The sequence below is a fragment of the Sphaerodactylus townsendi genome, linkage group LG03 (genome assembly GCF_021028975.2).
Source record: "Sphaerodactylus townsendi isolate TG3544 linkage group LG03, MPM_Stown_v2.3, whole genome shotgun sequence".
NCBI classification, from domain to species: Eukaryota; Metazoa; Chordata; class Lepidosauria; order Squamata; family Sphaerodactylidae; genus Sphaerodactylus; species Sphaerodactylus townsendi.
Genome location: NC_059427.1, coordinates 23,789,622 through 23,812,382, shown reverse-complemented (window position 1 = coordinate 23,812,382; position 22,761 = coordinate 23,789,622). Strand labels below are relative to the sequence as shown.

Here is a 22,761-nt window from a genome sequence, read left to right as displayed (position 1 = left end):
TCCTGGAATCTTTCCGGTGTGCCCTTGATTCAGGAAGTGCTGCCACTTAACAGTTTACTAGCAAGTTCAAAATCTCTACTAAGAGCTGATTAGGAATGACAAGAATCTAGATTGGCCTAAAGATCCTGTCCCGTTTAGACCACCTCCAAGTCAAGGATGTGGAACCCCCGAATAGGACCCCTACTGGACTACCCATTCTGAAGTAGGACGGTGTGGTCCTGTTTTGGACACGTGTTCCTATATTTCTGTGTCTGGAGGGGTTGGCCTCCCCTTCTCTGTGGTAGTTCTACTAGCAAAGCTAGTAGATGTAGTTCTACATCTAAGAATATAAGAATTCTGTATGGTTCCCAGAAGTCGTTGGTTGGGACTATCTGTCCCTTGGGAAACATAATGTCACTTTATTGATTAAGATCATGGTCCAGGAAAGCAAATACCTCTCATCCAGGAACTGGAGAATGCTCCAGGTAATTGCATGGCCAGTGGCTGCATAATGTTTGGCCCCCCGAGAATGCATGGGATTTGCATTACACTGGAGAGAGCTCTGCAGTTTGCTCTTGTGACTCATTCTTAATTGGCCCCCAAAGGCCTATTTATTCAAGCTTGAACTTCTTGCAGAATTTTGAGCTGGTTTTGAGTGATTTGATGTTGCCAGTTGTATGTAAAGATAACTGGCCCGAGCTGGATTTTTGTATTTTTGTGTGTTGCCTACACTGGTGTGATTCCCAATTATTTATTTTTTTCTTATTTAATATTTATTTAATTTATTGTATCCCATGCATAGATGTTGGATTGTCTGTCCTGCAAATAAAGGTTTGAAACCCATCTGTTTTCCACTGTATTTCCTTGAGTTGCCTGTTTGGCTAGCCGCAGGGTCTGCAACCTGCAACTCTTCAGGTATTCATGGACTACAATTCCCATCAGCCCCTGCCACCATGGCCAATTGATGGGAATTGTAGTCCATGATGGGAATTGTAGTCCATGAACATCTGGAGAAGAAGAAGAGTTTGGATTTATATCCCCCCCTTTCTCTCCTGTAGGAGACTCAAAGGGGCTTACAATCTCCTTGCCCTTCCCCCCTCACAACAAACACCCTGTGAGGTAGGTGGGGCTGAGAGAGCTCCGAGAAGCTGTGACTAGCCCAAGGTCACCCAGCTGGCATGTGTGGGAGTGCACAGGCTAATCTGAATTCCCCAGATAAGCCTCCACAGCTCAGGCGGCAGAGCTGGGAATCAAGCCCGATTCCTCCAGATTAGATACATGAGCTCTTCACCTCCTACGCCACTGCTGCTCCTGAGAGCCGCAGTTTGCAGACCCCTGGGCGTGAGACCTGTGTTTTTCTCCTCTTATTGGAAGTATCATTAGTAAGTGCTGATGCTCTCTACGGGAGTAACACACACACAAAAATTCATTGCTGGACTCTTGCAGCTGTCTGTTGCCAGTAATACCCCCATCCCACTCACGCATCCTATTTTCTTTTGAGGTTTTCTTTAGAAGTAATAAAAAGAGAGATTTGAGTCATGTTTATTTGGCATCTAGAGCTATTACTCCTAACCCGCTGAAAACATGGAAAAGTCTGAGAGAATTGCATTTAGTTTTTCGCCCCACATAGGATGTAAATGTAGTCTTGTCCACGCTGCAGCCTTCCAAGCATGTAATCAGTTTGCAGCCCTTGAATGGGTTCATGCAATTCGGAGCTAAAATCACTAAGCTAAAACGGGGCTGTAAATATACATGCAGCACAGAGAGTTACAGATTAAGAGGCTCTGCCTCCTCTGTCTCTGTAAATTGAGATAATCTATGATAGTACCCTTGTTTGTATGCCACAGATCTAATTGTTATCAGAACAACTTCACATAACAAGGAATTTGCAGGCCTTCTTAAACATGCAAAAAAAAAATTCCCAGTCCTTGCTATTTCTGGTGCAATAAGTAACAATCTTATCAAAATCTCACAGCCTCAACATTGCTTTTGAGGCCTGCTTCCCAGTTCTCTGTCATTCCCTCCACAGTCCCCACTACTGTTAACTTTTCATGAGGTGCTGTAATACTAAATCCAGAATTAACAAAATATCATGTTAGATAACACTAATGCAGGACTCATTCCAATCCTTTGGGATGTTATGGAATCGTAGAGTTGGAAGAGACCACAAGGGCCATCGAGTCCAACCCCCTGTCGTGCAGGAACACACAATCAGAGCACTCGTGACAGACGTTCATCCAACCTCCCGTTTAAAAACCTCCAAAGAAGGATACCTCACCACTCTGCAAGGTGGTGAATCCCACCGTCGAACAGCCCTGACAGTCAGAAAGTTCTTCCTAATGTTTAGGTGGAATCTCTTTTCCTGCACTTTGGATCCATTACTCCGTGTCCTAATCTCTGAGGCAGCAGAAAACAAGCTTGCTTCCTCTTTGACATGGCATCCTGTCAAATAATTAAACATAGCTATCATGAGCCCCCTTAACCTTCATTTCTCCAAACATCCCCAGCTTCTTAAGCCTGTCTTCATAGGGCATGGACTCCAGATCTTCTACCATTTTTGTTGCCCTCCTCTGGACCTGTTCCAGCTTGTCAATATCCTTCTTGGATTGCCATGCCCAGAACAGTTCACAATATTCCAGGTGAGGTCTAACCAATGCAGAATAGAGAGGTACAATTACATCCCTTGATCTTGACTCTATACTCTTATTGAGCCATCCCAGAATTGCATTGACCACGGTATCGCACCCAGTAGATTCCTAAGCTTACTGAAATCTGCTTTCTTAAAATCTAAAATGCTTTGTATAAGAAGATCCAGGGTTCAGAGCCAAATGGTCAGCATCTGGTTCCAGGGGAGGTGCAATGCGTTGGACACAGCAACAAAGACGGAAATGTGTCAATGGTGCTGGACAAGGGGGGTGGGGGTAGGATATTTATAAGGGAATGGACCACCTCTGGGCATGTCAGGCCAACCCTTGGGGGATGTCAGGACAACCTCCGGGAGGTGTCTGGGTGGATTGTTGGAAAACAATGAAGTCTCCTGGAAGGTGGCCAAAGAAGTTAGTCACAGAAGAGAGTATCTGAGTTAAGGTAATCAGGAGAGGCATTGGCATCAGGAGTTTTCTTGTGGCTGAAAATGAGTATTCATTCAGCAGGGCTACCGTATCATATTGAGAACATGTTCTTGGCTGTACTGCTAAAAATGTGTTGACATGACAAGCAGGCTGAAAACATGAGAACTGGAAAATAACTATTTTAGGTTGACTTGGCTATTGCCAGAGGATGAGCTTTCCATCTCTGCAATGCCAACATCACCCTTTTAGGCTGGCAAGTGGGCAGGGGTACCTGAGAAGCACCCCCCCCCCCAATGCCAGGTTGGTATGGTAACACACCTGCTGGACCATGAAATTGTCTGCAAGGCAAGTGAGGAAATTGTTGGACCTGGTAGTCTTGGCAGAGTTTGGCAGCAAATATCTGGATAATTGAAATCTCCCATTACTACTACCGGTATTTCTCTTCTTTGTGAAGGTTTGGTCATCCACTCCAGGAAGGCGTCATCCAACTGAAGTCTGGCTTGGGGTTCTGTAATAGACCCTCACAATGAGATCACTGTTATTTTTCTTCCCCTTAATTTTTATCCAGATGCTCTCAATCTGGTTCCCAGGATTTACGTCATGGACCTGCTCACAGGTGTAATTATCCTTGACATACAGTGCTACTCCGCCATCTTTCCTAGTTGATCTATTTCTCCGGAATAGATTGTACCCCTCAATTATTACATTCCAGTCATGAGATTCATCCCACCAGATTTCAGTGATGCCTACTGATAGCGGAGCCAGAAGAGAGTCCCGCTTCTGGATTAGGTTTAAGCTGGGGGGGGGGAGAGCGGGATACTCTAGAGCAAGGAAAGTGTTACCCTGAGCAGCGCAGTAACACTACTATTTCATATTTATTATGCTGTGTTAAGGGTTCCAGTTCATCTTGTTTATTACCCATGCTTTGTGCATTAGTGTAAAGACATCTAAGCATAAGCATTTATTGTCATTGTGCACGCACAACGAAATTTACAGCAGCATTCCTCAATGCACACAATTTCAGATTCATACCCCATCCTCACTTTCCCCTTCCTCCACCCATCCCTACACAGCCCCAAACACATCAACACGAAGCCACGGAGTTCAGCATAGCCACAGCTCTAGAGTAGAAGCTGTCTCTAAGCCTCTTTGTCCTAGTTTTGATAGACCTGTATCGTCTGCCAGATGGTAACAGTTCAAAAAGAGAGTGTGCTGGATGAGATGGGTCTCTCAGAATATTTTGTGCTTTCTTTAGGCTTCGGTAATTATAGAGTTCTTCCAAGGAGGGGAGAGGGCAGCCGATAATCCTCTGTGCAGTAGTGATCACCCTTTGGAGCACCTTCCTATCTGCCACTGTGCAACTGGAGAACCATACAGAGATGCAGTAGGTTAAGACACTCTATAGCACAGCGGTAAAAGGACACCAGGAGTTTTCCATTCAGTTGTTGTTTCCTTAAAAGTCTCAGATAGTACAGTCTTTGCTGGGCCTTCTTAACCACCGCGGCAGTCTGAACGCCCCAGGTCAAGTCCTCTTTGGCTTTGGTTCATGTCCTGTGGGTGCTTATTTAAGGTTTTATCCCTCTCACTGCTGGTTTTTTGAACTATTCACTCAGTTCATTCTATAACCTTCAGCCTATTATCTCTAGGACTAGGTGAACTTCCCACTTGAATATTGTCTCCCTCTCCCACTTCACTCAGTTTAAAGCCCTCCTGATAAGGTTTGTCAGGTTGGGGGAGACTCAGGTGAAACTCACTGGGTGACTTTGTGAGGAGGCACTCTCAGCGTAACCCAGAAGACCCCAACCTTTTTAACCTTGCGGTCACTTCGGCATTTTGACACAGTGTGGTGGGCACAGCTGCAAAATAGTTGCCCCAACTTGCCTTCAGTTATACAGTGAAGATCCTTGTACTTTGGTGCCCGTTGTGTTATCCAGATCATTAGTCCACATGCTGTAGTTAGCAAAAGCATCCTGCAGATGGAGAAAACATGTGTTTTATGGTGTGTTAATTACCAAAATATTAACCATACGTATACTGGGATCGAGGTATGGACCAACACTCAGATGAAGAAGAGTAAGCTTCTTAAACAAGAAAAGAATTTCACTGAATTAACAGAAAGAGAACCATGTTAAATGAGGTACACAGAAACAGAGGTACTACACAAAGGAAGTAAATGTAAATGTGAAATACAGACACAGTTTAAATCTTTTCCCTTACAAATACTTGCTACTAAGGGAGCAACTAAAAGATGGCAGAGCAGCTATGGAGACAGAAATTGACCAGATCACAGAAGAACAGCAGAACCAGGTAGAAAAGTACAGAAGCCAACCACACAGTTGGGGTAACAGGCTGGGATCCAAAACCCACTACAACTTGGATGGACTGAAGAATAACTTTTTATGTTTTTTTGCTAAGACTGAAGAGGGGAAAGGGTATTGGCGCTGGTGTGGTAAAACGTTCATAGCTTTGGAGGCAAGCTAATTTGAAGTCCATTATAGAGGGGAGTTTTCTTCTCTTGTTTAAAGGTAAATGTATCATGAAGAAGCATTCCTTTAGGGCCGTGGTGACGAACCTTTTGCACTCCAGATGTTATGGACTACAATTCCAATCAGCCCCTGCCAGCATGGCCAATTGGCTGATGGGAATTGTAGTCCATAACATCTGGAGTCCAAAAGGTTCACCACCACTGCTTTAGGGACATTGAGACCTTAAATAGGCAAGTGTTGATGGCTGAGTAGGGAGAGAAAACTTCCCTTCCAGCACTTAAGATAAGATGGAAGCAGCTGGGACTCGGCCACTGCTCAATGTCTTGATTATTTGGGTTGTTCATTAAGTTCATATTACCAGGAGGGGACCCCTGAGATCCTTTGGGTGACTACCATCGGATACAGCTTTCACATAATTAATGGGCAAACTGTCTTCACATTCCAGACCCCATTTTTTTATAGATAGGCCTATGCTAAAATGTGCATGGGTACAGGGATCAGAATGAGTGAGGGAGTCCTGGGACATCTTTTACTGCCAAAGCAACGTTTTAAAAAATCTGCACAGCCAATTGAAAGCCTTGCTGGGCAAATGGGCAATGTCTACTTCCTAAAAGCACTTGGCCGGTGCCAGAAAAGGTGTTGGTGGGTGCCATGGGCCTCTGGCTTAACCTATCTCAGATGAATATCATGAGGATAAAATGGAGGAGAGAGAATCAATTAGGCTGCTATGAGCAACTTGGAGGTAAAGTGGAATAGACATGTATTAAATAAGGACACTAGTTTACTCATAGATCTCAGTTATGGGATCTGTGCAATTTCTATTGCAGTGGAACCTCCCTCATATACTGCCAGTAGTATCCTCTGGGGTCTAGTGTGTAAGCATGGATAAAGGTGCAAACACTCAATCATTACTGACCCATGGGGTGACATCACATCACAACGTTTACTAGGCAGACTTTGTTTATAGTGTGGTTTGCCACTGCCTTCCCCTGTTGTCTACACTTTACCCCCAGCAGGCTAGGTACTCATTTTACCGACCTTGCAAGGATGGAAGCTGGCTACCTAAGACTAGCTTCCCTCAGGATCGAACTCAGGTCATGAGCCCTTTGATTGCAGTTCTGCAGCTTTCCACTCTGCACCTCGGGGCTCTTATAGCGGTAAGCTTACCTATCCAGATCTCCCACAGGAGATCTGACAGCATCTACAGTAGGCTCTACAATTGCTTCTAGCAACTTCATGATGAAACTTGCATCATGTAGTTGAAGCCAGGTGACACTTGCAACTAGAACCAAAACACACTGAACCGGGACTAAGCGTGGCCCTTCCACCACAGGCCTTGAGGGGAGAAACAGAAACTAGTTTGCGCGATGGGTGATTCAAAGGCATATCATATACATGCAGGCAACAGTGCCGCCTAGTTAGTTTTGATTTTCCAAAGAGCTGAGAGTGGTTGGCCCACGGTCAGCCAGGGTTTCCCTGGACAACACAACATAAAGATGCCGTCCCTCACACGGATGGCCATGTTGGATCAAAGCAATTCTGGAGAATACGACCACGGCAGAGAACAAAAGCGGAGCTGCACCTATAAAGCGATCCAGTCCCCGCCATGGATTTGCAGCCCAGCTGTCAGCGCAATAAGGTCTGCCGCGCCTTTAAAAGAGCAACTTCCTCCACGCCGCTTAAGCCCGCCCTAGCAACCACGGACCAATGGCCGCGTGGGAGGTAGGGAGGCGGATGTTCGCATTCCTCGCCGAGCTTCCTGATTGGTAGGTGGGCGGCGCGGTTTGTGAGTGTAAGGTAAGAAGCGTTTTCCCATCATGGTCAGCCCCCCACTCGTGATCTTTCCCCGGAGTCCCTTCCCGCCAACAGGAGGGGTTGTCAGTGTTGGACGCTCATTTCTTTGCCTGTTATTGAGCTCCTCTGAAGTAACTTGCCCGTATGTTATATTGCTCAAAAAGCATGCAAGGATGTATCCTCTTCCTCCTCAGTTTCAGGGGTGCGTTGAGCCCCGTTTTCCCCACGCACGCTTCTTAATGTAGCCTTTGTTATCTTTGCCTCTCCTCTTTTTGGTTCTCTTCTCCCATCATGCTAAAATATGCAATGTAAGTGTTTGGTCTCTGGGTGCATAATACTCCTCTGCAATAGACCCAATGAAGTAATGTAACAGCAACATAGGATAAAACATTACACTGGAATATTACACTGGAGATATTACATTGGATAAAATATTACACCGGAAACACATGGTAGGATGTGTTTCTTTCTGTGCAACAGAGGGAGAGAAGCACATCTTACTGTAACATGCCTCTGAACATGTTAGCCGTAGATGCAGGCGAAACGTTAGGAGCAAAAGCTATCGGACCACAGCCACACTGCCCGGAAAACCCACAACAGCCAGCTGATTTTGGCTGTGAAAGCCTTCAGCAATATACTGGAAGAAATTGTTACTCTCCAATAACAGAAGACTTCAAGGTTAAGTACTAATTTAGTTAATAGTAGGGATCGTGCTTTGTTCCAGTCTTGGATGTCTCCAGTTAATGCTCAGTTGGTTCTCTTATGGTTGGTTCTCCTGTTAGGCACAGCTGGATGGACGAAGGGGCTGTCTGAGGGAACACTGGCGTAGGAGGTTAAGAGCTCATGTATCTAATCTGGAGGAACCAGGTTTGATTCCCAGCTCTGCCACCTGAGCTGTGGAGGCTTATCTGGGGGATTCAGATTAGCCTGTGCACTCCCACACACGCCAGCTGGGTGACCTTGGGCTAGTCACAGCTTCTCGGAGCTCTCTCAGCCCCACCTACCTCACAGGGTGTTTGTTGTGAGGGAGGAAGGGCAAGGAGATTGTAAGCCCCTTTGAGTCTCCTGCAGGAGAGAAAGGGGGGATATAAATCCAAACTCCTTCTACTCCTCCATCTTGTCGTCGTCGTCGTCTTCTTCTTCTTCTTCTTCCTCTTCTTCCTCTTCTTCCTCCTCCTTCTGACACTTTTCACTCTGTTAATGTAAATAGCAAAATATTTGAAACACCAAATGCCACTGGTTTCCTTTCATGCTAATCGGTTTTGCACCACTTTCACAGAGCCACGGGAGATGCGACAATGGAACTCCACCACCTCATGGACCTTCTTTCCTCTCAGTTCATACAATGATCTATCAAGTAAATCCCACACCCACCCACAGATCAGTCCCATGATCATTTTGATGGCATAAACTTTGAGTCACGAAAGCTTCTACTGTGAAAACTCTGTTGATCTTTAAGTTGCTACTGGATTCAGATTTTGTCCTATTAGCGCAGACTATCGTGGCTTTTTGGTTGAGCTTTTCTGCCCCTTTTCAAACTCAAAATACAGCTGCAACATAGATTTTTACACGATAATTATTCTACTGACTGTTTTGAGCTGATGCACATCTGGAGCATATCTTACAGTTTCACTTCTTTCTGAAAAGATGTCACTGTTGCCTTGTGTGAGAGAGGAAGAACGGGCAAGGGGCCTCATCCCTCATCCTCCTGCAACAATGGAAACAGAATTGCTGTTGACTCCGATCACTGCTCTGGAGATTGTAGGAGATCATTTGGTAGCAGGTGGGTATCTTATGCGCTACAGTGTGGTTTAAAGCTCCTAAAGAGTGATGGCTTACAATCTCCCCAGAGATTTTTCCCAAAGAATGTTGAAAATGATATTCCAGTTATCAAGCCTTAACCCTGAAGTATTGGGATGGCCAAGCACAATACACTTGAATTCGTTCAGATATTTCTGTAATGATTTTCTTTGCTTTGTCATGGTTTCAGAGGTCCCATTGGCTGAGCAAATTGGGACAGTAGTGCTATTTTAAGTAGAGTTACACCCTGCTAAGATCATACACTGTAATGCACTCAGAAGGGTGTAAAGCTGCTTGGGATGGCACTTCAGGCAGGGAAGGAGCAAGCTGGATAATCCCATGAGGACTTTTTATTTAAAACATTTTTATGCTGCCTTTCCATCTGATCAGAGTCTATAAGCAGCAAGCATTAAAAAAAATTAAAACATTTGAAACATAGAAGAAGAGTTGGAGACTGATAATGGTAGGTTGGTGAATGGCTGAGAGAGGATGTGGCAGGGAAAGGGGAAGAAGAAGAAGAATTGGGTTTTATAGCCTGCGGTTCACCTGCCAGCAAAAGACCAGAGGCATTCCTCCCATTGGGCAAAGTGGGCAGTTGCCCAGGGTGCCCCCTTGTGGTGGGCACCAAAAATGCAGGTTCATTTGTGGGGTTTTTTGTTTTTTTCAGTGTTTTTTCCATTTTTGGCCTGCAGGGGGCGCAGTTTTTAGGCTAGCAGCACCACAATTTCAGGGATTTTTCGGGATACTCTCCTGATGATATCACCCAGGTTTGGTGAGGTTTGGTTTAGGGAGTCCAAAGTTATGGACTCCTAAAGGGGGTGTCCCATCCCCCATTGTTTCCAACTTTGGACCCCCTGAACCAAACTTCACCAAACCTGGGTAGTATCATCATTAGGGTCTCACGAAGATACTCTGAAATGGTGCTGCTATCTTAATAATTGCACCCCTGACAGCAGGCACCCCCTAAATTTCCCCAGATTCTCCTTTTAAATCCACCCCCTTCCTGCCAATGCTTGTTTTCTTTCTTTTATTCTCTCAATGCCTAATAAAGGTTATTATTATTGTTATTAAATCCACCGCCCTTCGGCATGGATTTAAAGGGAGAATCTGAGGTCCCCAGTTTAAACATTGAAAGTGATGTTGTTTCAGGGAGGGGGAGAATCCACCCCAAAATATCATCACTGTCAATGTTGTTTAAACTGGGGACCCCAGATTCTCCTTTTAAGGTGGATTTAAAAGGAGAATCTGGGCTCTCTAGTTTAAACACCATTGAAAATAATGCTGTTTCGGGTGGATTCCAGCATCACTTGTTTAAACTAGGGAGCCCAGATTCTCCTTTTAAATCCCCCTTAAAGGGAGAATCTGGGGTCCCCAGTTTAAATAACATCAAAAGTGATGCTGTACATGTAATACAACATCATAAAACGTTTTCTTAGCAGTAATACAACCTTTTGAAAGCATTTTGAAAATGTTTTTTTAAATTATTTCTGCTGTGTGGCATGGCCCATTGCTGTGTTCAGATTTGTGAGTTGGGGCATGTTCTATAATGTGATGGTGACTTTGAAACGACCTAGTGGAAAAAAATCATTGTTTGGTCACGGTGGGGGAGGGTGGCCACCCATGCGGGGGGGCATCAAACGCAGGTTTTGTCCAGGGCTACAGTTTGCCTAGTACGCCACTGCAAAAGACACTAATAGAGAGACAGATGAATCTCTCTTGGGAGGGAGTTTCAAAGTTTTGGTGCCATGACTAAGAAGTCCTTTTCTTGGGTTGCCACCCATCTAGCTTCAGGGGGCGGAGGCAAGTGATGCAGGGCCTCCAAAGATGGCAAGAATGTACATGTAGGAGGTTCATATGGGACACAGTCCCAGGCCACAGTGTCATGTTATTCCAGAGATTTCAATAAGATTATTTTGGGCAATTTTTCCATCTAGAAGATATTATCACACATGCTTGATTTTGCAGTTCTCAAAACTCTGAATTTGTCTCTGCGGAGATAACATGCCTCTTCTCACAGCAGAAGTGTGATAAAATAATTTTTAAAAAATTAGATAAGAAAAAAAGACCTTAATCTTATTCTTCAAATCTTCATACACAGAACCAACCCTTTACCTTTTAAGTGCTAAGTTTCAAGAAGTTCAATTACTAGTAGATTCATTGGAGAGGAATAGATCTGCCCAAGGAGCAAAGTGTGAGGTGGGAGTGGCAAACAGTAAAAATGAAAGTGGGGTGTTTTGAGCAGAATACTCAACAAGTCTTGGGATCTTTGTGTGTATAGCCTGAGGTTTATCATATTATTCTCACCCTGGAGGAGAAAATCTATAATGTTAGCACCATAAAAGAGACCAAGTTTGGGAATATTTGAATGAAGTTCCTCTACTTATGGGTAAGGCAGGCATTATTCTAAAAATAAAACCATCATCTGGTTTTAAATATTAAGATTATACCAGCAAGAATGAGTCTTTATGTAGAATACCATGATTTAAATCAAGTCTTGCTGACTAGTGATTTAAATCAGTTTGATTTAAATCAAATCTGTCCTGTTTTGGTATGGTGTGGTGATTCTGACCTCTTGTGCTGTTCCAGGTGAAGGACCCAACATAGCTGTCTACTCTTTGGAGCCTGGAACCATCCGGTCGCTGAAATGCTGCAAGCCGGTCCTTCGGAACTATAACATCCATGGTATCAAAGAGCAACAGAAGCCGACTCCAGGAGTGGGTGGGGCCACCACCCTGGCCATCTTTGGGGGCAAAGGCCTTGTGATCGTGGAGTTCAGCCTCCAGGATAGCACGGTAACGTCAGTTGAGCTCTTTCCTTTTTGCGAGCTGCATGATTGGATCTGGGATCTGCAATGGCTGGAAGGCAGTGGTGAGATTCCCAGCTGTGTGGCACTGGCTCTTGGCCACAACTCTGTGGCTCTGTATGACTGCGTTGGTCAAAAGATCCTCCGAGAAGTCCACTGCCAAGAGAAATGCATCCTTTACTCTGCCCATTTGGTTGGCAGTGAGTGGGACAGTGTGGTTCTGGTGGCTGGCACCGTCTTCAATCAGCTGGTGATCTGGGGTGTGGCTGACTCTGCAGATGACGCGGGCAGGATAAAACCTCGCAGCAGGATCGGTGGGCATCAGGGGGTCATCTTCAGCATCTGCTACTTGGAAAGCAAAAGCATCTTGGCCTCGGCTTCGGACGACAGAAGCCTGCGGCTGTGGGGCGTCAGCGACCTCCAAGCACCTCCAGATCCCGTCCCGTGCTTGCTTGTGTGCTACGGGCACCTGTCCAGGGTGTGGTCAGTCCAGCTGCTGAACAACTACATCGTCAGCGTAGGAGAAGATTCAGCTTGCCTTGTGTGGAACTACCAGGGCGAGATTGTTCAGAGCTTCAAAGGACACAAAGGCCGGGGTCTGCGCGCAGTGGCTGTGCACGAGGCACGGGGCTGTGTCTTCACAGGCGGGGCTGATTCTGGCATTAGATGCTGGCACTTCAAAGGGCTGACAACCGATGGGAGGAGCCTCTTACAGCTCAATTTCCTGTCCCCTCAAAGAAAAGGATCACCCAGAGCAGTGAAACTGGTGGATGCTCGCCGACTCCTCGTAATGACCGACGCTGGGGCGGTATACTCTTATGACTTGACCTCTAAAGCCTGGGCATTGATCCTGGAGGATTCTGCCTATCGGTCCTACAGCCTCCTAGAGGTGTCTGAGCTTGCTGGGGGAGGTATCCTATGCGCCATGGGCAGTATTTCAGGGCAGGTCAAAATATTTCCTCTCCTCAACCCTGCGCAAGGCAAAGACCTAAATCTGTTCGAGGGGAAAGTGCACAGCCTGAGCTGGTCCTCTCGCCCGGGCCAGGATCTCAGCGCTTGCAGTCTCTTCGCCTCTGGCTCCGGCGGCGTTCTGCTGTGGCTGGAGGTCTCTTGTCACCCACTTGATGCCTTGACTGTGGTGGTAAAGCAGTGCTTCCTCCTGCCACCTTGCAAGCAGCGATGGCACACGTGTACCACCTACCTTCCCTCGGGAGAGTTTCTGCTGTGTGGGGACCGCCGGGGCTCTCTGATGCTGTTTGGGTGCAGGACTCCTTTGGACTTGGAACAAGACAAAACCTCAGGGAGAGGAAACGTAGGTATCTCAGGTTCAGCAATGGTCTGTAACGGGCTAGGGCTGGACTTTCCTATTAGAGGAGAGGCGCCACACGGCAAAGGTCCTGTTTCTCTGATCTTTGGGCTTCACAGGAAGACCGGCGTAACCTCTGTAGCCTGCCATGGTGGCTTCATCTACAGCACAGGTCGTGACGGCTGCTACCGGCAGCTCCAGGTTCTGGGCGAGCAGCTCCAAGTGCTGAGGAAGCAGAAGCCGTGTAAAGGCCTGGAGTGGCTGGAAGGGCTGCATTTCAGCTCTGATGGCAGCGTGTGGGTCCTAGGCTTCCACGCTGCCCACTTTGTGCTCTGGCACACCAACACCGGTGAGGCGCTGCTGAGCATCCCGTGCGGGGGCGGCCATCGCTCCTGGAGCTACACCCGCCGCCTCTCCGCTGAGACCTTTGCTTACATCAAATCCGGGGACGTGGTGGTCTACCAAAGTACAGAGGCGCCCAGAGGGCAGCGGGTCCTCAAAGAATCTTTGCATGGGCGAGAGCTGACTTGCGTGTGCCACATTGGAACGTTGAAAACATCCAGGCAGGAGGCAGTGAGCATCTTTGCCACGGGCAGCGAGGACAACGTGGTGAATATTGTAGCCTTTGGAGTGCAGTTTCAGGCTTTGACTCAGCTCACAGCTATCGGTGACCATATCTCCAGCGTGAGAGCTCTGGCCATAGTGGAAAGCTGCACAGTTCAGCAGGAGTCGGGGAGCATCTCCTCCCTCCTTTTCTCAGCAGGGGGCCGGGCCCAGATTGAGTGTTACCGTTTACAGCTCAGCCCCGATCACGGTTCTAGCAGCGGTGTGCTGTGCCAGCTGATCCACTTGGCATCCCATCGGCTGGATGAGCAATGGGATCGCATGAAGAATAGGCACAAATTGATCAAGATGGACCCAGAGACCAGGTAGCAGCCATGGCCTGTATCTGTAGATAATTATCTTGTGTTTAAAGAATAGACAAATAGTCCTGGAAGGGCATAAACAGAACCTATACCTTCTCTGATATCAGGGCTGAGCTCCCCCCTGCCCACCTGCCCCCCGCCCCCCCCCGCCCCCCACCTGTGTTCACATACCCTGTTTCCCCGAAAATAAGACCGATCCCGAAAATAAGCCCTAGTATGATTTTTTGGGGATTTTTGGAGGATGCTGGAAATATAAGCCCTACTCCAAAAATAAGCCTAAGGTGACCAGATTGTCACCTTTTAAAACCGGGACGGGGGGGTGGGTGCATGCGTGGCGGCCGCAGGAGCGCACTGCCTTTTGGGGCGCTACCTTTTGGGGCTTCTGCGGTCGCGTGCGCGGGAGGCTGCCGCACTGTCTTCTGGGGCGCTACCCTGTTTCCCGCCCTGTGACTGGAGCGCCCCAGAAGGCAAAATCGGGACAGGTACAAAACCCCGTGGGACAAATTGGTGTAAGGCAGAACTGTCCTGCCAAAAGCGGGACATCTGGCACTTTAAATAAGCCCTAGTTACAGATTCCCCAGCGCAGCTGATCTGGTCATGTGCGGGGCGCAAAATCATGGGAAAAAATAAGGCATCCCCTGAAAATAAGCCCTAACGCATCTTCTGGAGCAAAAATTAATATAAGACCCTGTCTTATTTTCGGGGAAACACAGTACCAACACACATTCTGTTGTTGTTGAGGGGGGGGTACAACATTCATATTCAATCTACCTTGAGAAGAACTTTCATTCAAGGTCTGCTGGAGGTTATACAAATTTTTAAAGAGAGGTAGTGTTGTGCAGTGGTTAGCATGTAGGTCTAACACTGGGGAGGCAGATGTCACATGTCTTATACTGAGTCCAGGCATTGGTTTATCAGGGTCAGTGTTGCCTGTTTTGACTGGCTGCAATTCTCCAGGTTCTTATGTTAATGCCTTTCATATCATTTACTAACTGGTCATTTTAACCAATGATGTTGGGGATAGAGGCTGGAACCCTTTTCATTCAAAAGGGATGCTCTACCACTGAGCTACAGTTCTCTTAATTTCTGGATTCAGATTCTTCCCCTCTTCCCCCAACATTGGAAGAGTACAAATGGAGGTGACCGTCAAATGCAGAACGTTCTTATGGTTTCTAATCTCTTTGCAAGTATTCCCCAGAGATTTTAAATTTTCTGCTGTAACTATGATGAATAACATGCACTTTAAAAAAGAAATAAGCATTTGAAAAGTATTGAGTAGCTTGTAAGAACTGTGATGAGAAACTGATGATACTCATATATGAGTGTTTATTTTATACTAATTTTGTTTTAATATATACGATTATTGGTTTATGATTATACGCTTATGACTTATGGAACATAATTTATCTAAAAATGCTAGCTTTTGAGCGCTTAGAGTTATAAATGAGAAATTAGATCCATTTTTTTTCTTTTATTGTTTTTATTGTCTATGTTTGTTATTATTGGAAAATTAAAAAAAATTAAAAAGGGAAGTATTGAGTACTTGGGTGCTGTGTGGTATCCGAGCTGTATGGCCGTGTGCTAGCAGCATTCTCTCCTAACGTTTCGCCTGCATCTGCGGCTGGCGTCTTCAGAGGATCCTCTGAAGATGCCAGCCACAGAGTAAGCTGTCGAAATGCTGCTAGAACATATGTGCCAACAGGCCGAAACCACACATAATGATTCCGGCCATGAAAGCCTTCAACAATGCATTGAAGTATTGAGTAAATAAGTATAAAGCTTGCAACATAAACTGGTGATTGGTACAGATTGCCACGATATACAAAGAACACATCCCTATGTTACCTACGTCCATATATATGTACTTAACACAGAGTTCTCTGACAGCATCCTGTAAGCTTGGAATTTAGCACTGGGCACAGATCCTCTCAGCTGCCATCTGGAGTTCTTAAAGCTGTGAAGTTTGAAAGTATGTGGACAACAATTGGTGAAATCTCAGTTGCCAAGACTGGGAGCTGAACAGGATTTCTGGTGTACAGCCCTGCCCTGTAATTTGACGTAGCAGCATCAATTATTTAAAAAGAAGGACATTTGCTTAATTTCTACCCATCACGGAATTTGCTACTCCTTTTGTGGTGACTTGTGATTTCGGAATAAGCATTCATGAAAATAGAAAGGGAAAACATAGGAGTTTGTGGTACATTGTAGTAACATGCCATCTGTTAGTCTAAAATGCAAGTGTTGTTTACCCACTGCTACTCAATATTTATTTACCCCACTGGTAATTGAAGTGTAGAATTCACTACCAGTGGATGTTACGATGGCCATGAAAATAGATGGCTTTAATCAAGGATGACGCAGATTCATGGAGGATTTATCTTCATGCCTCAGGCCTCTCTCAATTAGGCCTCAATTAGAGTGACTGACTGACATCTGTTTTCCAGGTATATGTCGATTACAGTGTTGGCAGGTCCTGAGGTAGCTGAGCCATCTGGTCCCTTACTCTTTCTAGCGGCTGCCTGCAGTGATGGATCTATCCGGTAAGAAAGGACATTGAACTCTACCCCTTAGGGGCCTGGAAGATTGCCATGGATTTTTGCTACCTGCTAGAATAAAATCCAGAGAGGGTGGTAGATTATGGGAGGAAGAGAAGCAGGAGGGACCAGATAGTACCTGTGAGATGGCTGCTTCTTTAATTTCCCAGTTCAGCCCTTTCCCATATTTAGATAAGGGAACCCGAGCAGCAGAGAGCCAGCAGACAGCTTCAGCCAGAACGGTTCTATGCATTTGATGAAATGAGCTCTGACTTGTGAGTGTGTTTGCTGAAATAAATGTTGTTAGTCTTTTAGGTGCTGCTCAGTCACCCTTGGCAAATTAACTGTATTCCCCATTCTTGTTTGCATGTACAGACTCTTCTTGCTGCTTGAGCGTGCCCAGAAACTGTGGCTTGTGGCAGAGTCTTTTCACCATCAGCGCTGTGTCCTCAAAGTCCAAGTGTTTACAGGCAACACGGCTGACGGAGGAAGGTGAGGATGGAGCAGTCACGTTCTCCTGGCATGCCTGTCATCTCATGCATTCCTTGTGACCAGTACACTTCTGTCCCTGCAAAAATGAAACCCACAGTTTGGGATGGGCTGTTCCCATGGTGGCGAACCTTTGGCACTCCAGATGTTATGGACTACAACTGCCATCAGCCCCTGCCAGCATGGCATGCTGGCAGGGGCTGATGGGAATTGTAGTCCATAACATCTGGAGTGCCAAAGGTTCGCCACCACTGGGCTAGTCTGACCTTCATAGCAGTGGTGGGATTCAAAAATTTTAGTAACTGGTGGTGGGATTCAAACAGTGGCATAGTGCCAATGGGACCGGGTGGAGCACGATGTGGGCGTGGCCAGGCATTCCAGGGGCGGGGCATTCCTGGGCGGGGCTGTGGCAAGGACGCAGGGCGCGCGCGCCCCAGGTGCAGTTCCCCTTCACCCCACCTCTAGATTCATATAATGACTGTTTAAAATATTTTAAAAGCTATACCGAAAGGTAGTGTATTATTTTTTATAGAATTATATTGATTGATTTTATTATTATTATTATTATTATTATTATTATTATTATTATTATTATTATTATTATTATTATTTATTACATTTTTATACCGCCCCATCCCCTAGGGGCTCTGTAATAAGTAATAAGTAATAACATAAGTAAGGAGAGAAACCAAAAACTGTTTACAATTGTTAACATATTACAAACATATCTAATTGTCTATCTCTCTCAACCTCCCCCAACTAAAACATCCTATATTGCCTCCCTCCTTCCCATATGTCCCTCCCTCCCTACTTTCTACTTCCCCTTCAGAGTCCTATAACTACTTTATCTATTCCACTTGAAAGAAAACTAACAGGGAGAGATCCAAAATCCTTAATCTAAAAGAGTAGTTTAAACTCTTTCCAATATAAATTTCAAGGGGAAAAAAGAAAATGAAAAATCTTTACCTATAATGCTTTCCCAACCTTTATACCAATGAACAAAAAAAATACAATTACTATATATTGTATTATGTCATACAGTTCATACATAAGTGGGGGGGTGCCATGGGGGGCAGGGGGCCCTGGATGGGCAATTTTGCATCCCCCACTTGATAAGATTTGTTGTGCCCAGGGACAGAGACTACCCCTTTGTCCCTAGTGGAGTTAATCATTAATAACCGGTTCTCCGAACTGAGAAAATTTTAGCAACCGGTTCTACCAAATAGGTGCGAATAGGCTGCATCCCACCTCTGCTTCGTACCCTAGGAAGCTAAACTTCGCAAATGCATTTTATTTTACAGAAGACACTTCTTGGTCAGCGCTGCCACTGACGGGTGTCTCGCATTTTGGGATATCACAGCTACCATTGATTGTGCCCAAGAGGCTGTAAAAGCAGAAGTCAGAGAGATTAAACTTCAAGGTAGGTGACTGTATTGACTATCCTGTTTGTGCATCTTTATTGCTACCCAGTGATGGGTACTGCCTTATACTGAATGAGAGCCTCAGTCCATTAGGTTCACTATTCCTTGCTCTGACTGGCACCTGCTCTCCAGTTCTGTCACTCAGCCATGGACCCGCCCCTACCCAGGGGGCACCATGAGAGTTCCAGTACGCATTGTGTTCCCTTGCGGTCCTGTATCCTTCCACTGAATTGTGATAAAACTTCTGTGTTTTTCCAGCTCTGGGAACTCTGGTCTTTACCATCCAGGCTCACAGCTGTGGTGTGAATAGTCTCCATGTCCAGGAAACAGCAAGTGGCCATTTCCTCGTAGCCAGTGGCAGTGACGATGGCTCCATCCACATCTGTGTTATCGAAGTGAATGCTGGGAGCATTGTCAGCCAGCAAACAATTGGTGGGCATGGCATCCATGTCCTCAGAAATTTCTCGAGACATTGTGCTCACGCGGCTCAGGTGACAGGAGTCCGACTGTTACACCCCGACTACCTTCTTTCTGTTTCTGTGGACCAGCGCCTGACCCTGTGGCGCCTTGGTGAGGACAGCCTGTCGTTCGTGTGCAGCAAGTTTTGCCATGTAGCTGATGCAGCTGCCTTAGAGTGTTGGAACAGTGAGCAACGCAGCTGGTATAGTGTGGTATGTGGGCAGGGCATGGAAGTTCTCCGGTGCAAGGTGTGAACAAAGCCCTCTTGGACATTATGCCAGATGCATAAACAAAGCTTTTTGTATTTGAGAGAGGGGGGACATGAAGTGAGCATAGAATTTCCTTATTTTGGACTGATCAAATTTCTGGAAAATGAAGACAGCAGAAGCATTTTAGGAAATTAGCAACAACCAGTAATTTTCGTGATGAAAAGAAGTCTGCTAAGTTCAGACACTGAGGTTTCTGAATTTTAAGCCCCGTGGTCTTGTCACCATTATAGAGATCGTTTTTCAGAAATTGCTATGGAAGGGGGTTCTTCTTGGGCGGGACTGGGAGCCATCAGCTGCTCCTTAATTTTAAAAAGCCTGTAGATTTAGCTTGCCAAATTGTTGTTTAGTCATGATCTTGGAAACAGTGTACTCCACGATTCTGTGTTCTGCATAATTGAGATCTTTGTACAGAGAACATTATTGATCCTACTGGTGCTCCCTTGTGGGGAAGGAATGAAATTCTCCTCTTGTCCCTTATAGCAACAATGTAATGTAATGTAATGTAATGTAATATAATGTAATGAAACTTATGCAATGCAATGTAATATAATGAAACTTTCCTATCCACCCCTATGCTTGTTTGATATTTTTCTTCATGCCTGACTGCTCACTGTTAACTATTCAAGGTTGGGTACTGTTTATCTCACAGAAATGTTACCTTTAACGACAGCAGTAACCTTTACTAAATTCAGAAATGAAAATTGTCTTCAAGAAAGAAATCCCATCAGGTTGATTGGAATGAGGCTCAAGCGTCGGCCAGACAGAACTTAAAAGACAGGAGGTGGAATCATGATCTGATCTCAAACAACACACGTGAGTCAGCAGGTAATTTCATATAAAAACCAAATATGCCTATGCATTTTCTAATACAGTTTCTCAAGCGGAAGTCCTACAAAAAGAAGCCAGCAATATAGTCGACTAAACCAATGGCCCTGCAAATGCCCAATCTGGGGAAATGCCATGAGCAAAGAGCATAGAATTATAATCGCTCCTCCAAGTACAGAGAAATTTGGTGGAGGCTATTCATAACTATTATTTACATAATATCTGGAGAGCCAGCTGCCAAGTACCTTAATGCTTTTTCTCCTGGCTGGGAAACACTTCATGATTTTGTGGGTGAAGTTTGGGGAGGGGAGGGTTTGGAGAAGGTTGTCAGCACAGTATTGTGCCCTACGGGCCATGTTATCCAGGGGACATGATTTCTGTAATCTGGAGGGCAACTGTAATTCCATCAGATCTCCAGGCCCTACCTGGAGGTTGGCAACCCTGTTCTCATACCAGGAGTACCAGTTGACTCGCAGCTGCTTAACATGCAGTGCTGGCAAGAAGTGGTCTGGTGTGTGTCATTTTCCTCTTCACTCAGCATATAATTTTGTAGAGAGCATTTCCCTGATTCAGGGCAAGGCTGCAAGAAATAAAACGGCTCCATTATTGTGGACATTGGGAAGACAACAGGAATCTCCTGAAGAAGGCAGTCAACTTTTTGTCTGCCAAAATGCTCAGCATCTCCCCGCTGCGCCCTGCAGATGGACACCCTGTTTTCTTCTTCAAGCTACATGTTTTGCTAATTCAGAATTTTTCTCTGCTCAGCCCCTATATGTATTTGTTTAGCTATTATACCCTGCTCTTCCCCGCCCCCCCCACACACACACCCAGTATGAACCAAAGCAGTTTACCATATTGTTCTCCCCAGTCTACTTTATATCCTCCCAAGAAGACTCCTGTCTAGTAGGTCAGGCTGAGAGAGTGATTGGCCCAGGATCACCTAGCAAGTTCCTTGGCAGAGTGGGGATTCGAAGCTGGCTCTCCCTGCTTTTAGCATAACACTAATGTCTGTACCATGTTGGTGGTATCTGCTATGCTAGGCCTTCTTCCTGTCTTGGGGCACCTGTGTAGAGGTTAGGACATGCTCAGCAAACTTCTTCCTGCCAGCCATCAATAATTCAGCACTGTAGCCCTGCAGGCTGGAGTTACTGGCTCCCCTGCAGCCACATGCATATTTGATGGCCCAAAATGCAGCAACAGGGAGGTCACAGCAAGGCCCTTTTGCGCCAAGGTTCAGTACACAGGTGCACCTGTCGTGCACTGCCGATGCCCAGTGGCCTGTGTGTGGTTTGGCTCCAGAGCGAGCTGCTGAACTCGCAGTGAACCACAGCAACTTTGTTCCAAGCTGGACGGATCATGGCACTTGCCATAGCAGGATGATGAGTGAGTAGCTAGGTCTGGGCGCTTCTCTAATAGGCATTCACCTTCAGTCTGGAACTATGTTCAGGAGCTCCTAAGCATCTTCAGAAGCGGCAGGCTAACCCGGGGGTGCCGCAACTGGACCAGCTCAAAGATGCCATTCCAGCCACGTGGCGTCCCAAAAGCCAGGCGGAGGCGAACGGTCCCAGAAGGGGCCCAGCAAACGGCATCGCTGGAAGCAATTGGCCTGCTTCCTTCGGCAGCTGGTGCCCTGGGACGGGGTTCCGCCCTGCCCACGGCAAGCGTCACCACTCAGCCAGGCTGCACCATGAGGGTGAGCGTGACCCCTTCCTTCAGGAAGCGCTGGGCCCACATGAGGCACAAGGAAGATCCTACCTGGCTGGAGAAGGTATGGAAACTGCTCACGTACAAGACATTGCATCAGGGCTTTGCCCGTGGGCAATTCTAGGGTTGGAAATCAGAATGGCTGGAATTTCAGGATGACGCTGGTGGTGAGATCTTCCACAGAGTTCTCCTTTATCACATTTGTACGCCTGCAACTTGGTCATCGCTGCCCTGTTAAGGTTCTGAGGCTGTGTGTGGAACCTCCTCCAAGACTTTATGCAAGGGAGGTGGCAAGGTTGGCCCCATAGCTAGCAGGGCAGGGGAAAGTTGCCCAGATGTGTATTTCTATGCCTCCCCAACTGGACTGCCTGCTGCAGTTTTGCTCGGTTTCTAGGAAGGTGGGGGAGGAGCACAAGAACGTGACCAGAGGACCATTGAGAACTGGCAGGACTGCATGAGAGAATCCCCCAGTTCCACTTGGCTAAGTTGCTGGCGGACATGTCAGTTAAACCATATGCAGTTCTCCCAAAATACGGAAATGCATTTTTCCTAACATCCTACACTGTGCCAGTGTGTACCAACATTGGGCTAGAATAGGCTGCCAGAGAATGGGGCTGAGGGTTCGTATATAATCTAGTCTACTGAAAATTGATGTGTGTACAGTTCATACCTTCCACGAGTCTCTCCCCTGCCACCCCAATTGATCTCCGGCTGCTATTTACAGTTCCTACTTTTGTTGACCTTTCTTCTCCCAAACTCATCTACATTTGCCCCCGTATTCAGGAAGGAGCTGCAGTCAAGAACCGGGACAAAACTGTTATCGGGGCTCCTGGAACCCCAAGGCTGACCAGGATGGCTCTTCCCCAGCTTCCCAAAGCAGGAGGCAGACAGACAG

General features: G+C 46.3%; 1 protein-coding gene across 4 annotated transcripts; it reads left to right on the top strand.

The window, feature by feature from the left end:
- The first annotated feature begins 7,315 nt into the window (after positions 1-7,315).
- Positions 7,316-20,237, top strand: WDR6 (WD repeat domain 6). Of its 4 annotated transcripts, XM_048487455.1 has the most exons (8): positions 7,316-7,333; positions 8,610-9,113; positions 11,717-14,168; positions 16,610-16,705; positions 17,075-17,191; positions 18,490-18,608; positions 18,868-19,179; positions 20,050-20,237. In XM_048487455.1, the coding sequence occupies exons 2-8, from the start codon at positions 8,978-8,980 to the stop codon at positions 20,106-20,108; spliced, it is 3,291 nt and encodes a 1,096-aa protein (XP_048343412.1). In that variant the 5' UTR covers positions 7,316-7,333; positions 8,610-8,977; the 3' UTR covers positions 20,109-20,237. The 4 variants fall into 4 exon arrangements, with proteins under 4 accessions (XP_048343412.1, XP_048343409.1, XP_048343411.1 ...); XM_048487452.1 differs by lacking the exon at positions 20,050-20,237 and having other exon boundaries at positions 18,868-19,999; XM_048487454.1 differs by lacking the exons at positions 7,316-7,333; positions 20,050-20,237 and adding an exon at positions 7,392-7,472 and having other exon boundaries at positions 8,978-9,113; positions 18,868-19,999.
- Positions 20,238-22,761: the final 2,524 nt, after the last annotated feature.

Excerpts from the sequence above, each read along its gene's own strand:
- WDR6 (XM_048487452.1), top strand. The coding sequence starts at position 8,978 with ATGTCACTGTTGCCTTGTGTGAGAGAGGAAGAACGGGCAAGGGGCCTC. Across the intron at positions 9,114-11,716 it reads AGGAGATCATTTGGTAGCAG|GTGAAGGACCCAACATAGCT; the intron begins GTGGGTATCTTA and ends GTGCTGTTCCAG. Across the intron at positions 17,192-18,489 it reads AACACGGCTGACGGAGGAAG|AAGACACTTCTTGGTCAGCG; the intron begins GTGAGGATGGAG and ends TTTATTTTACAG.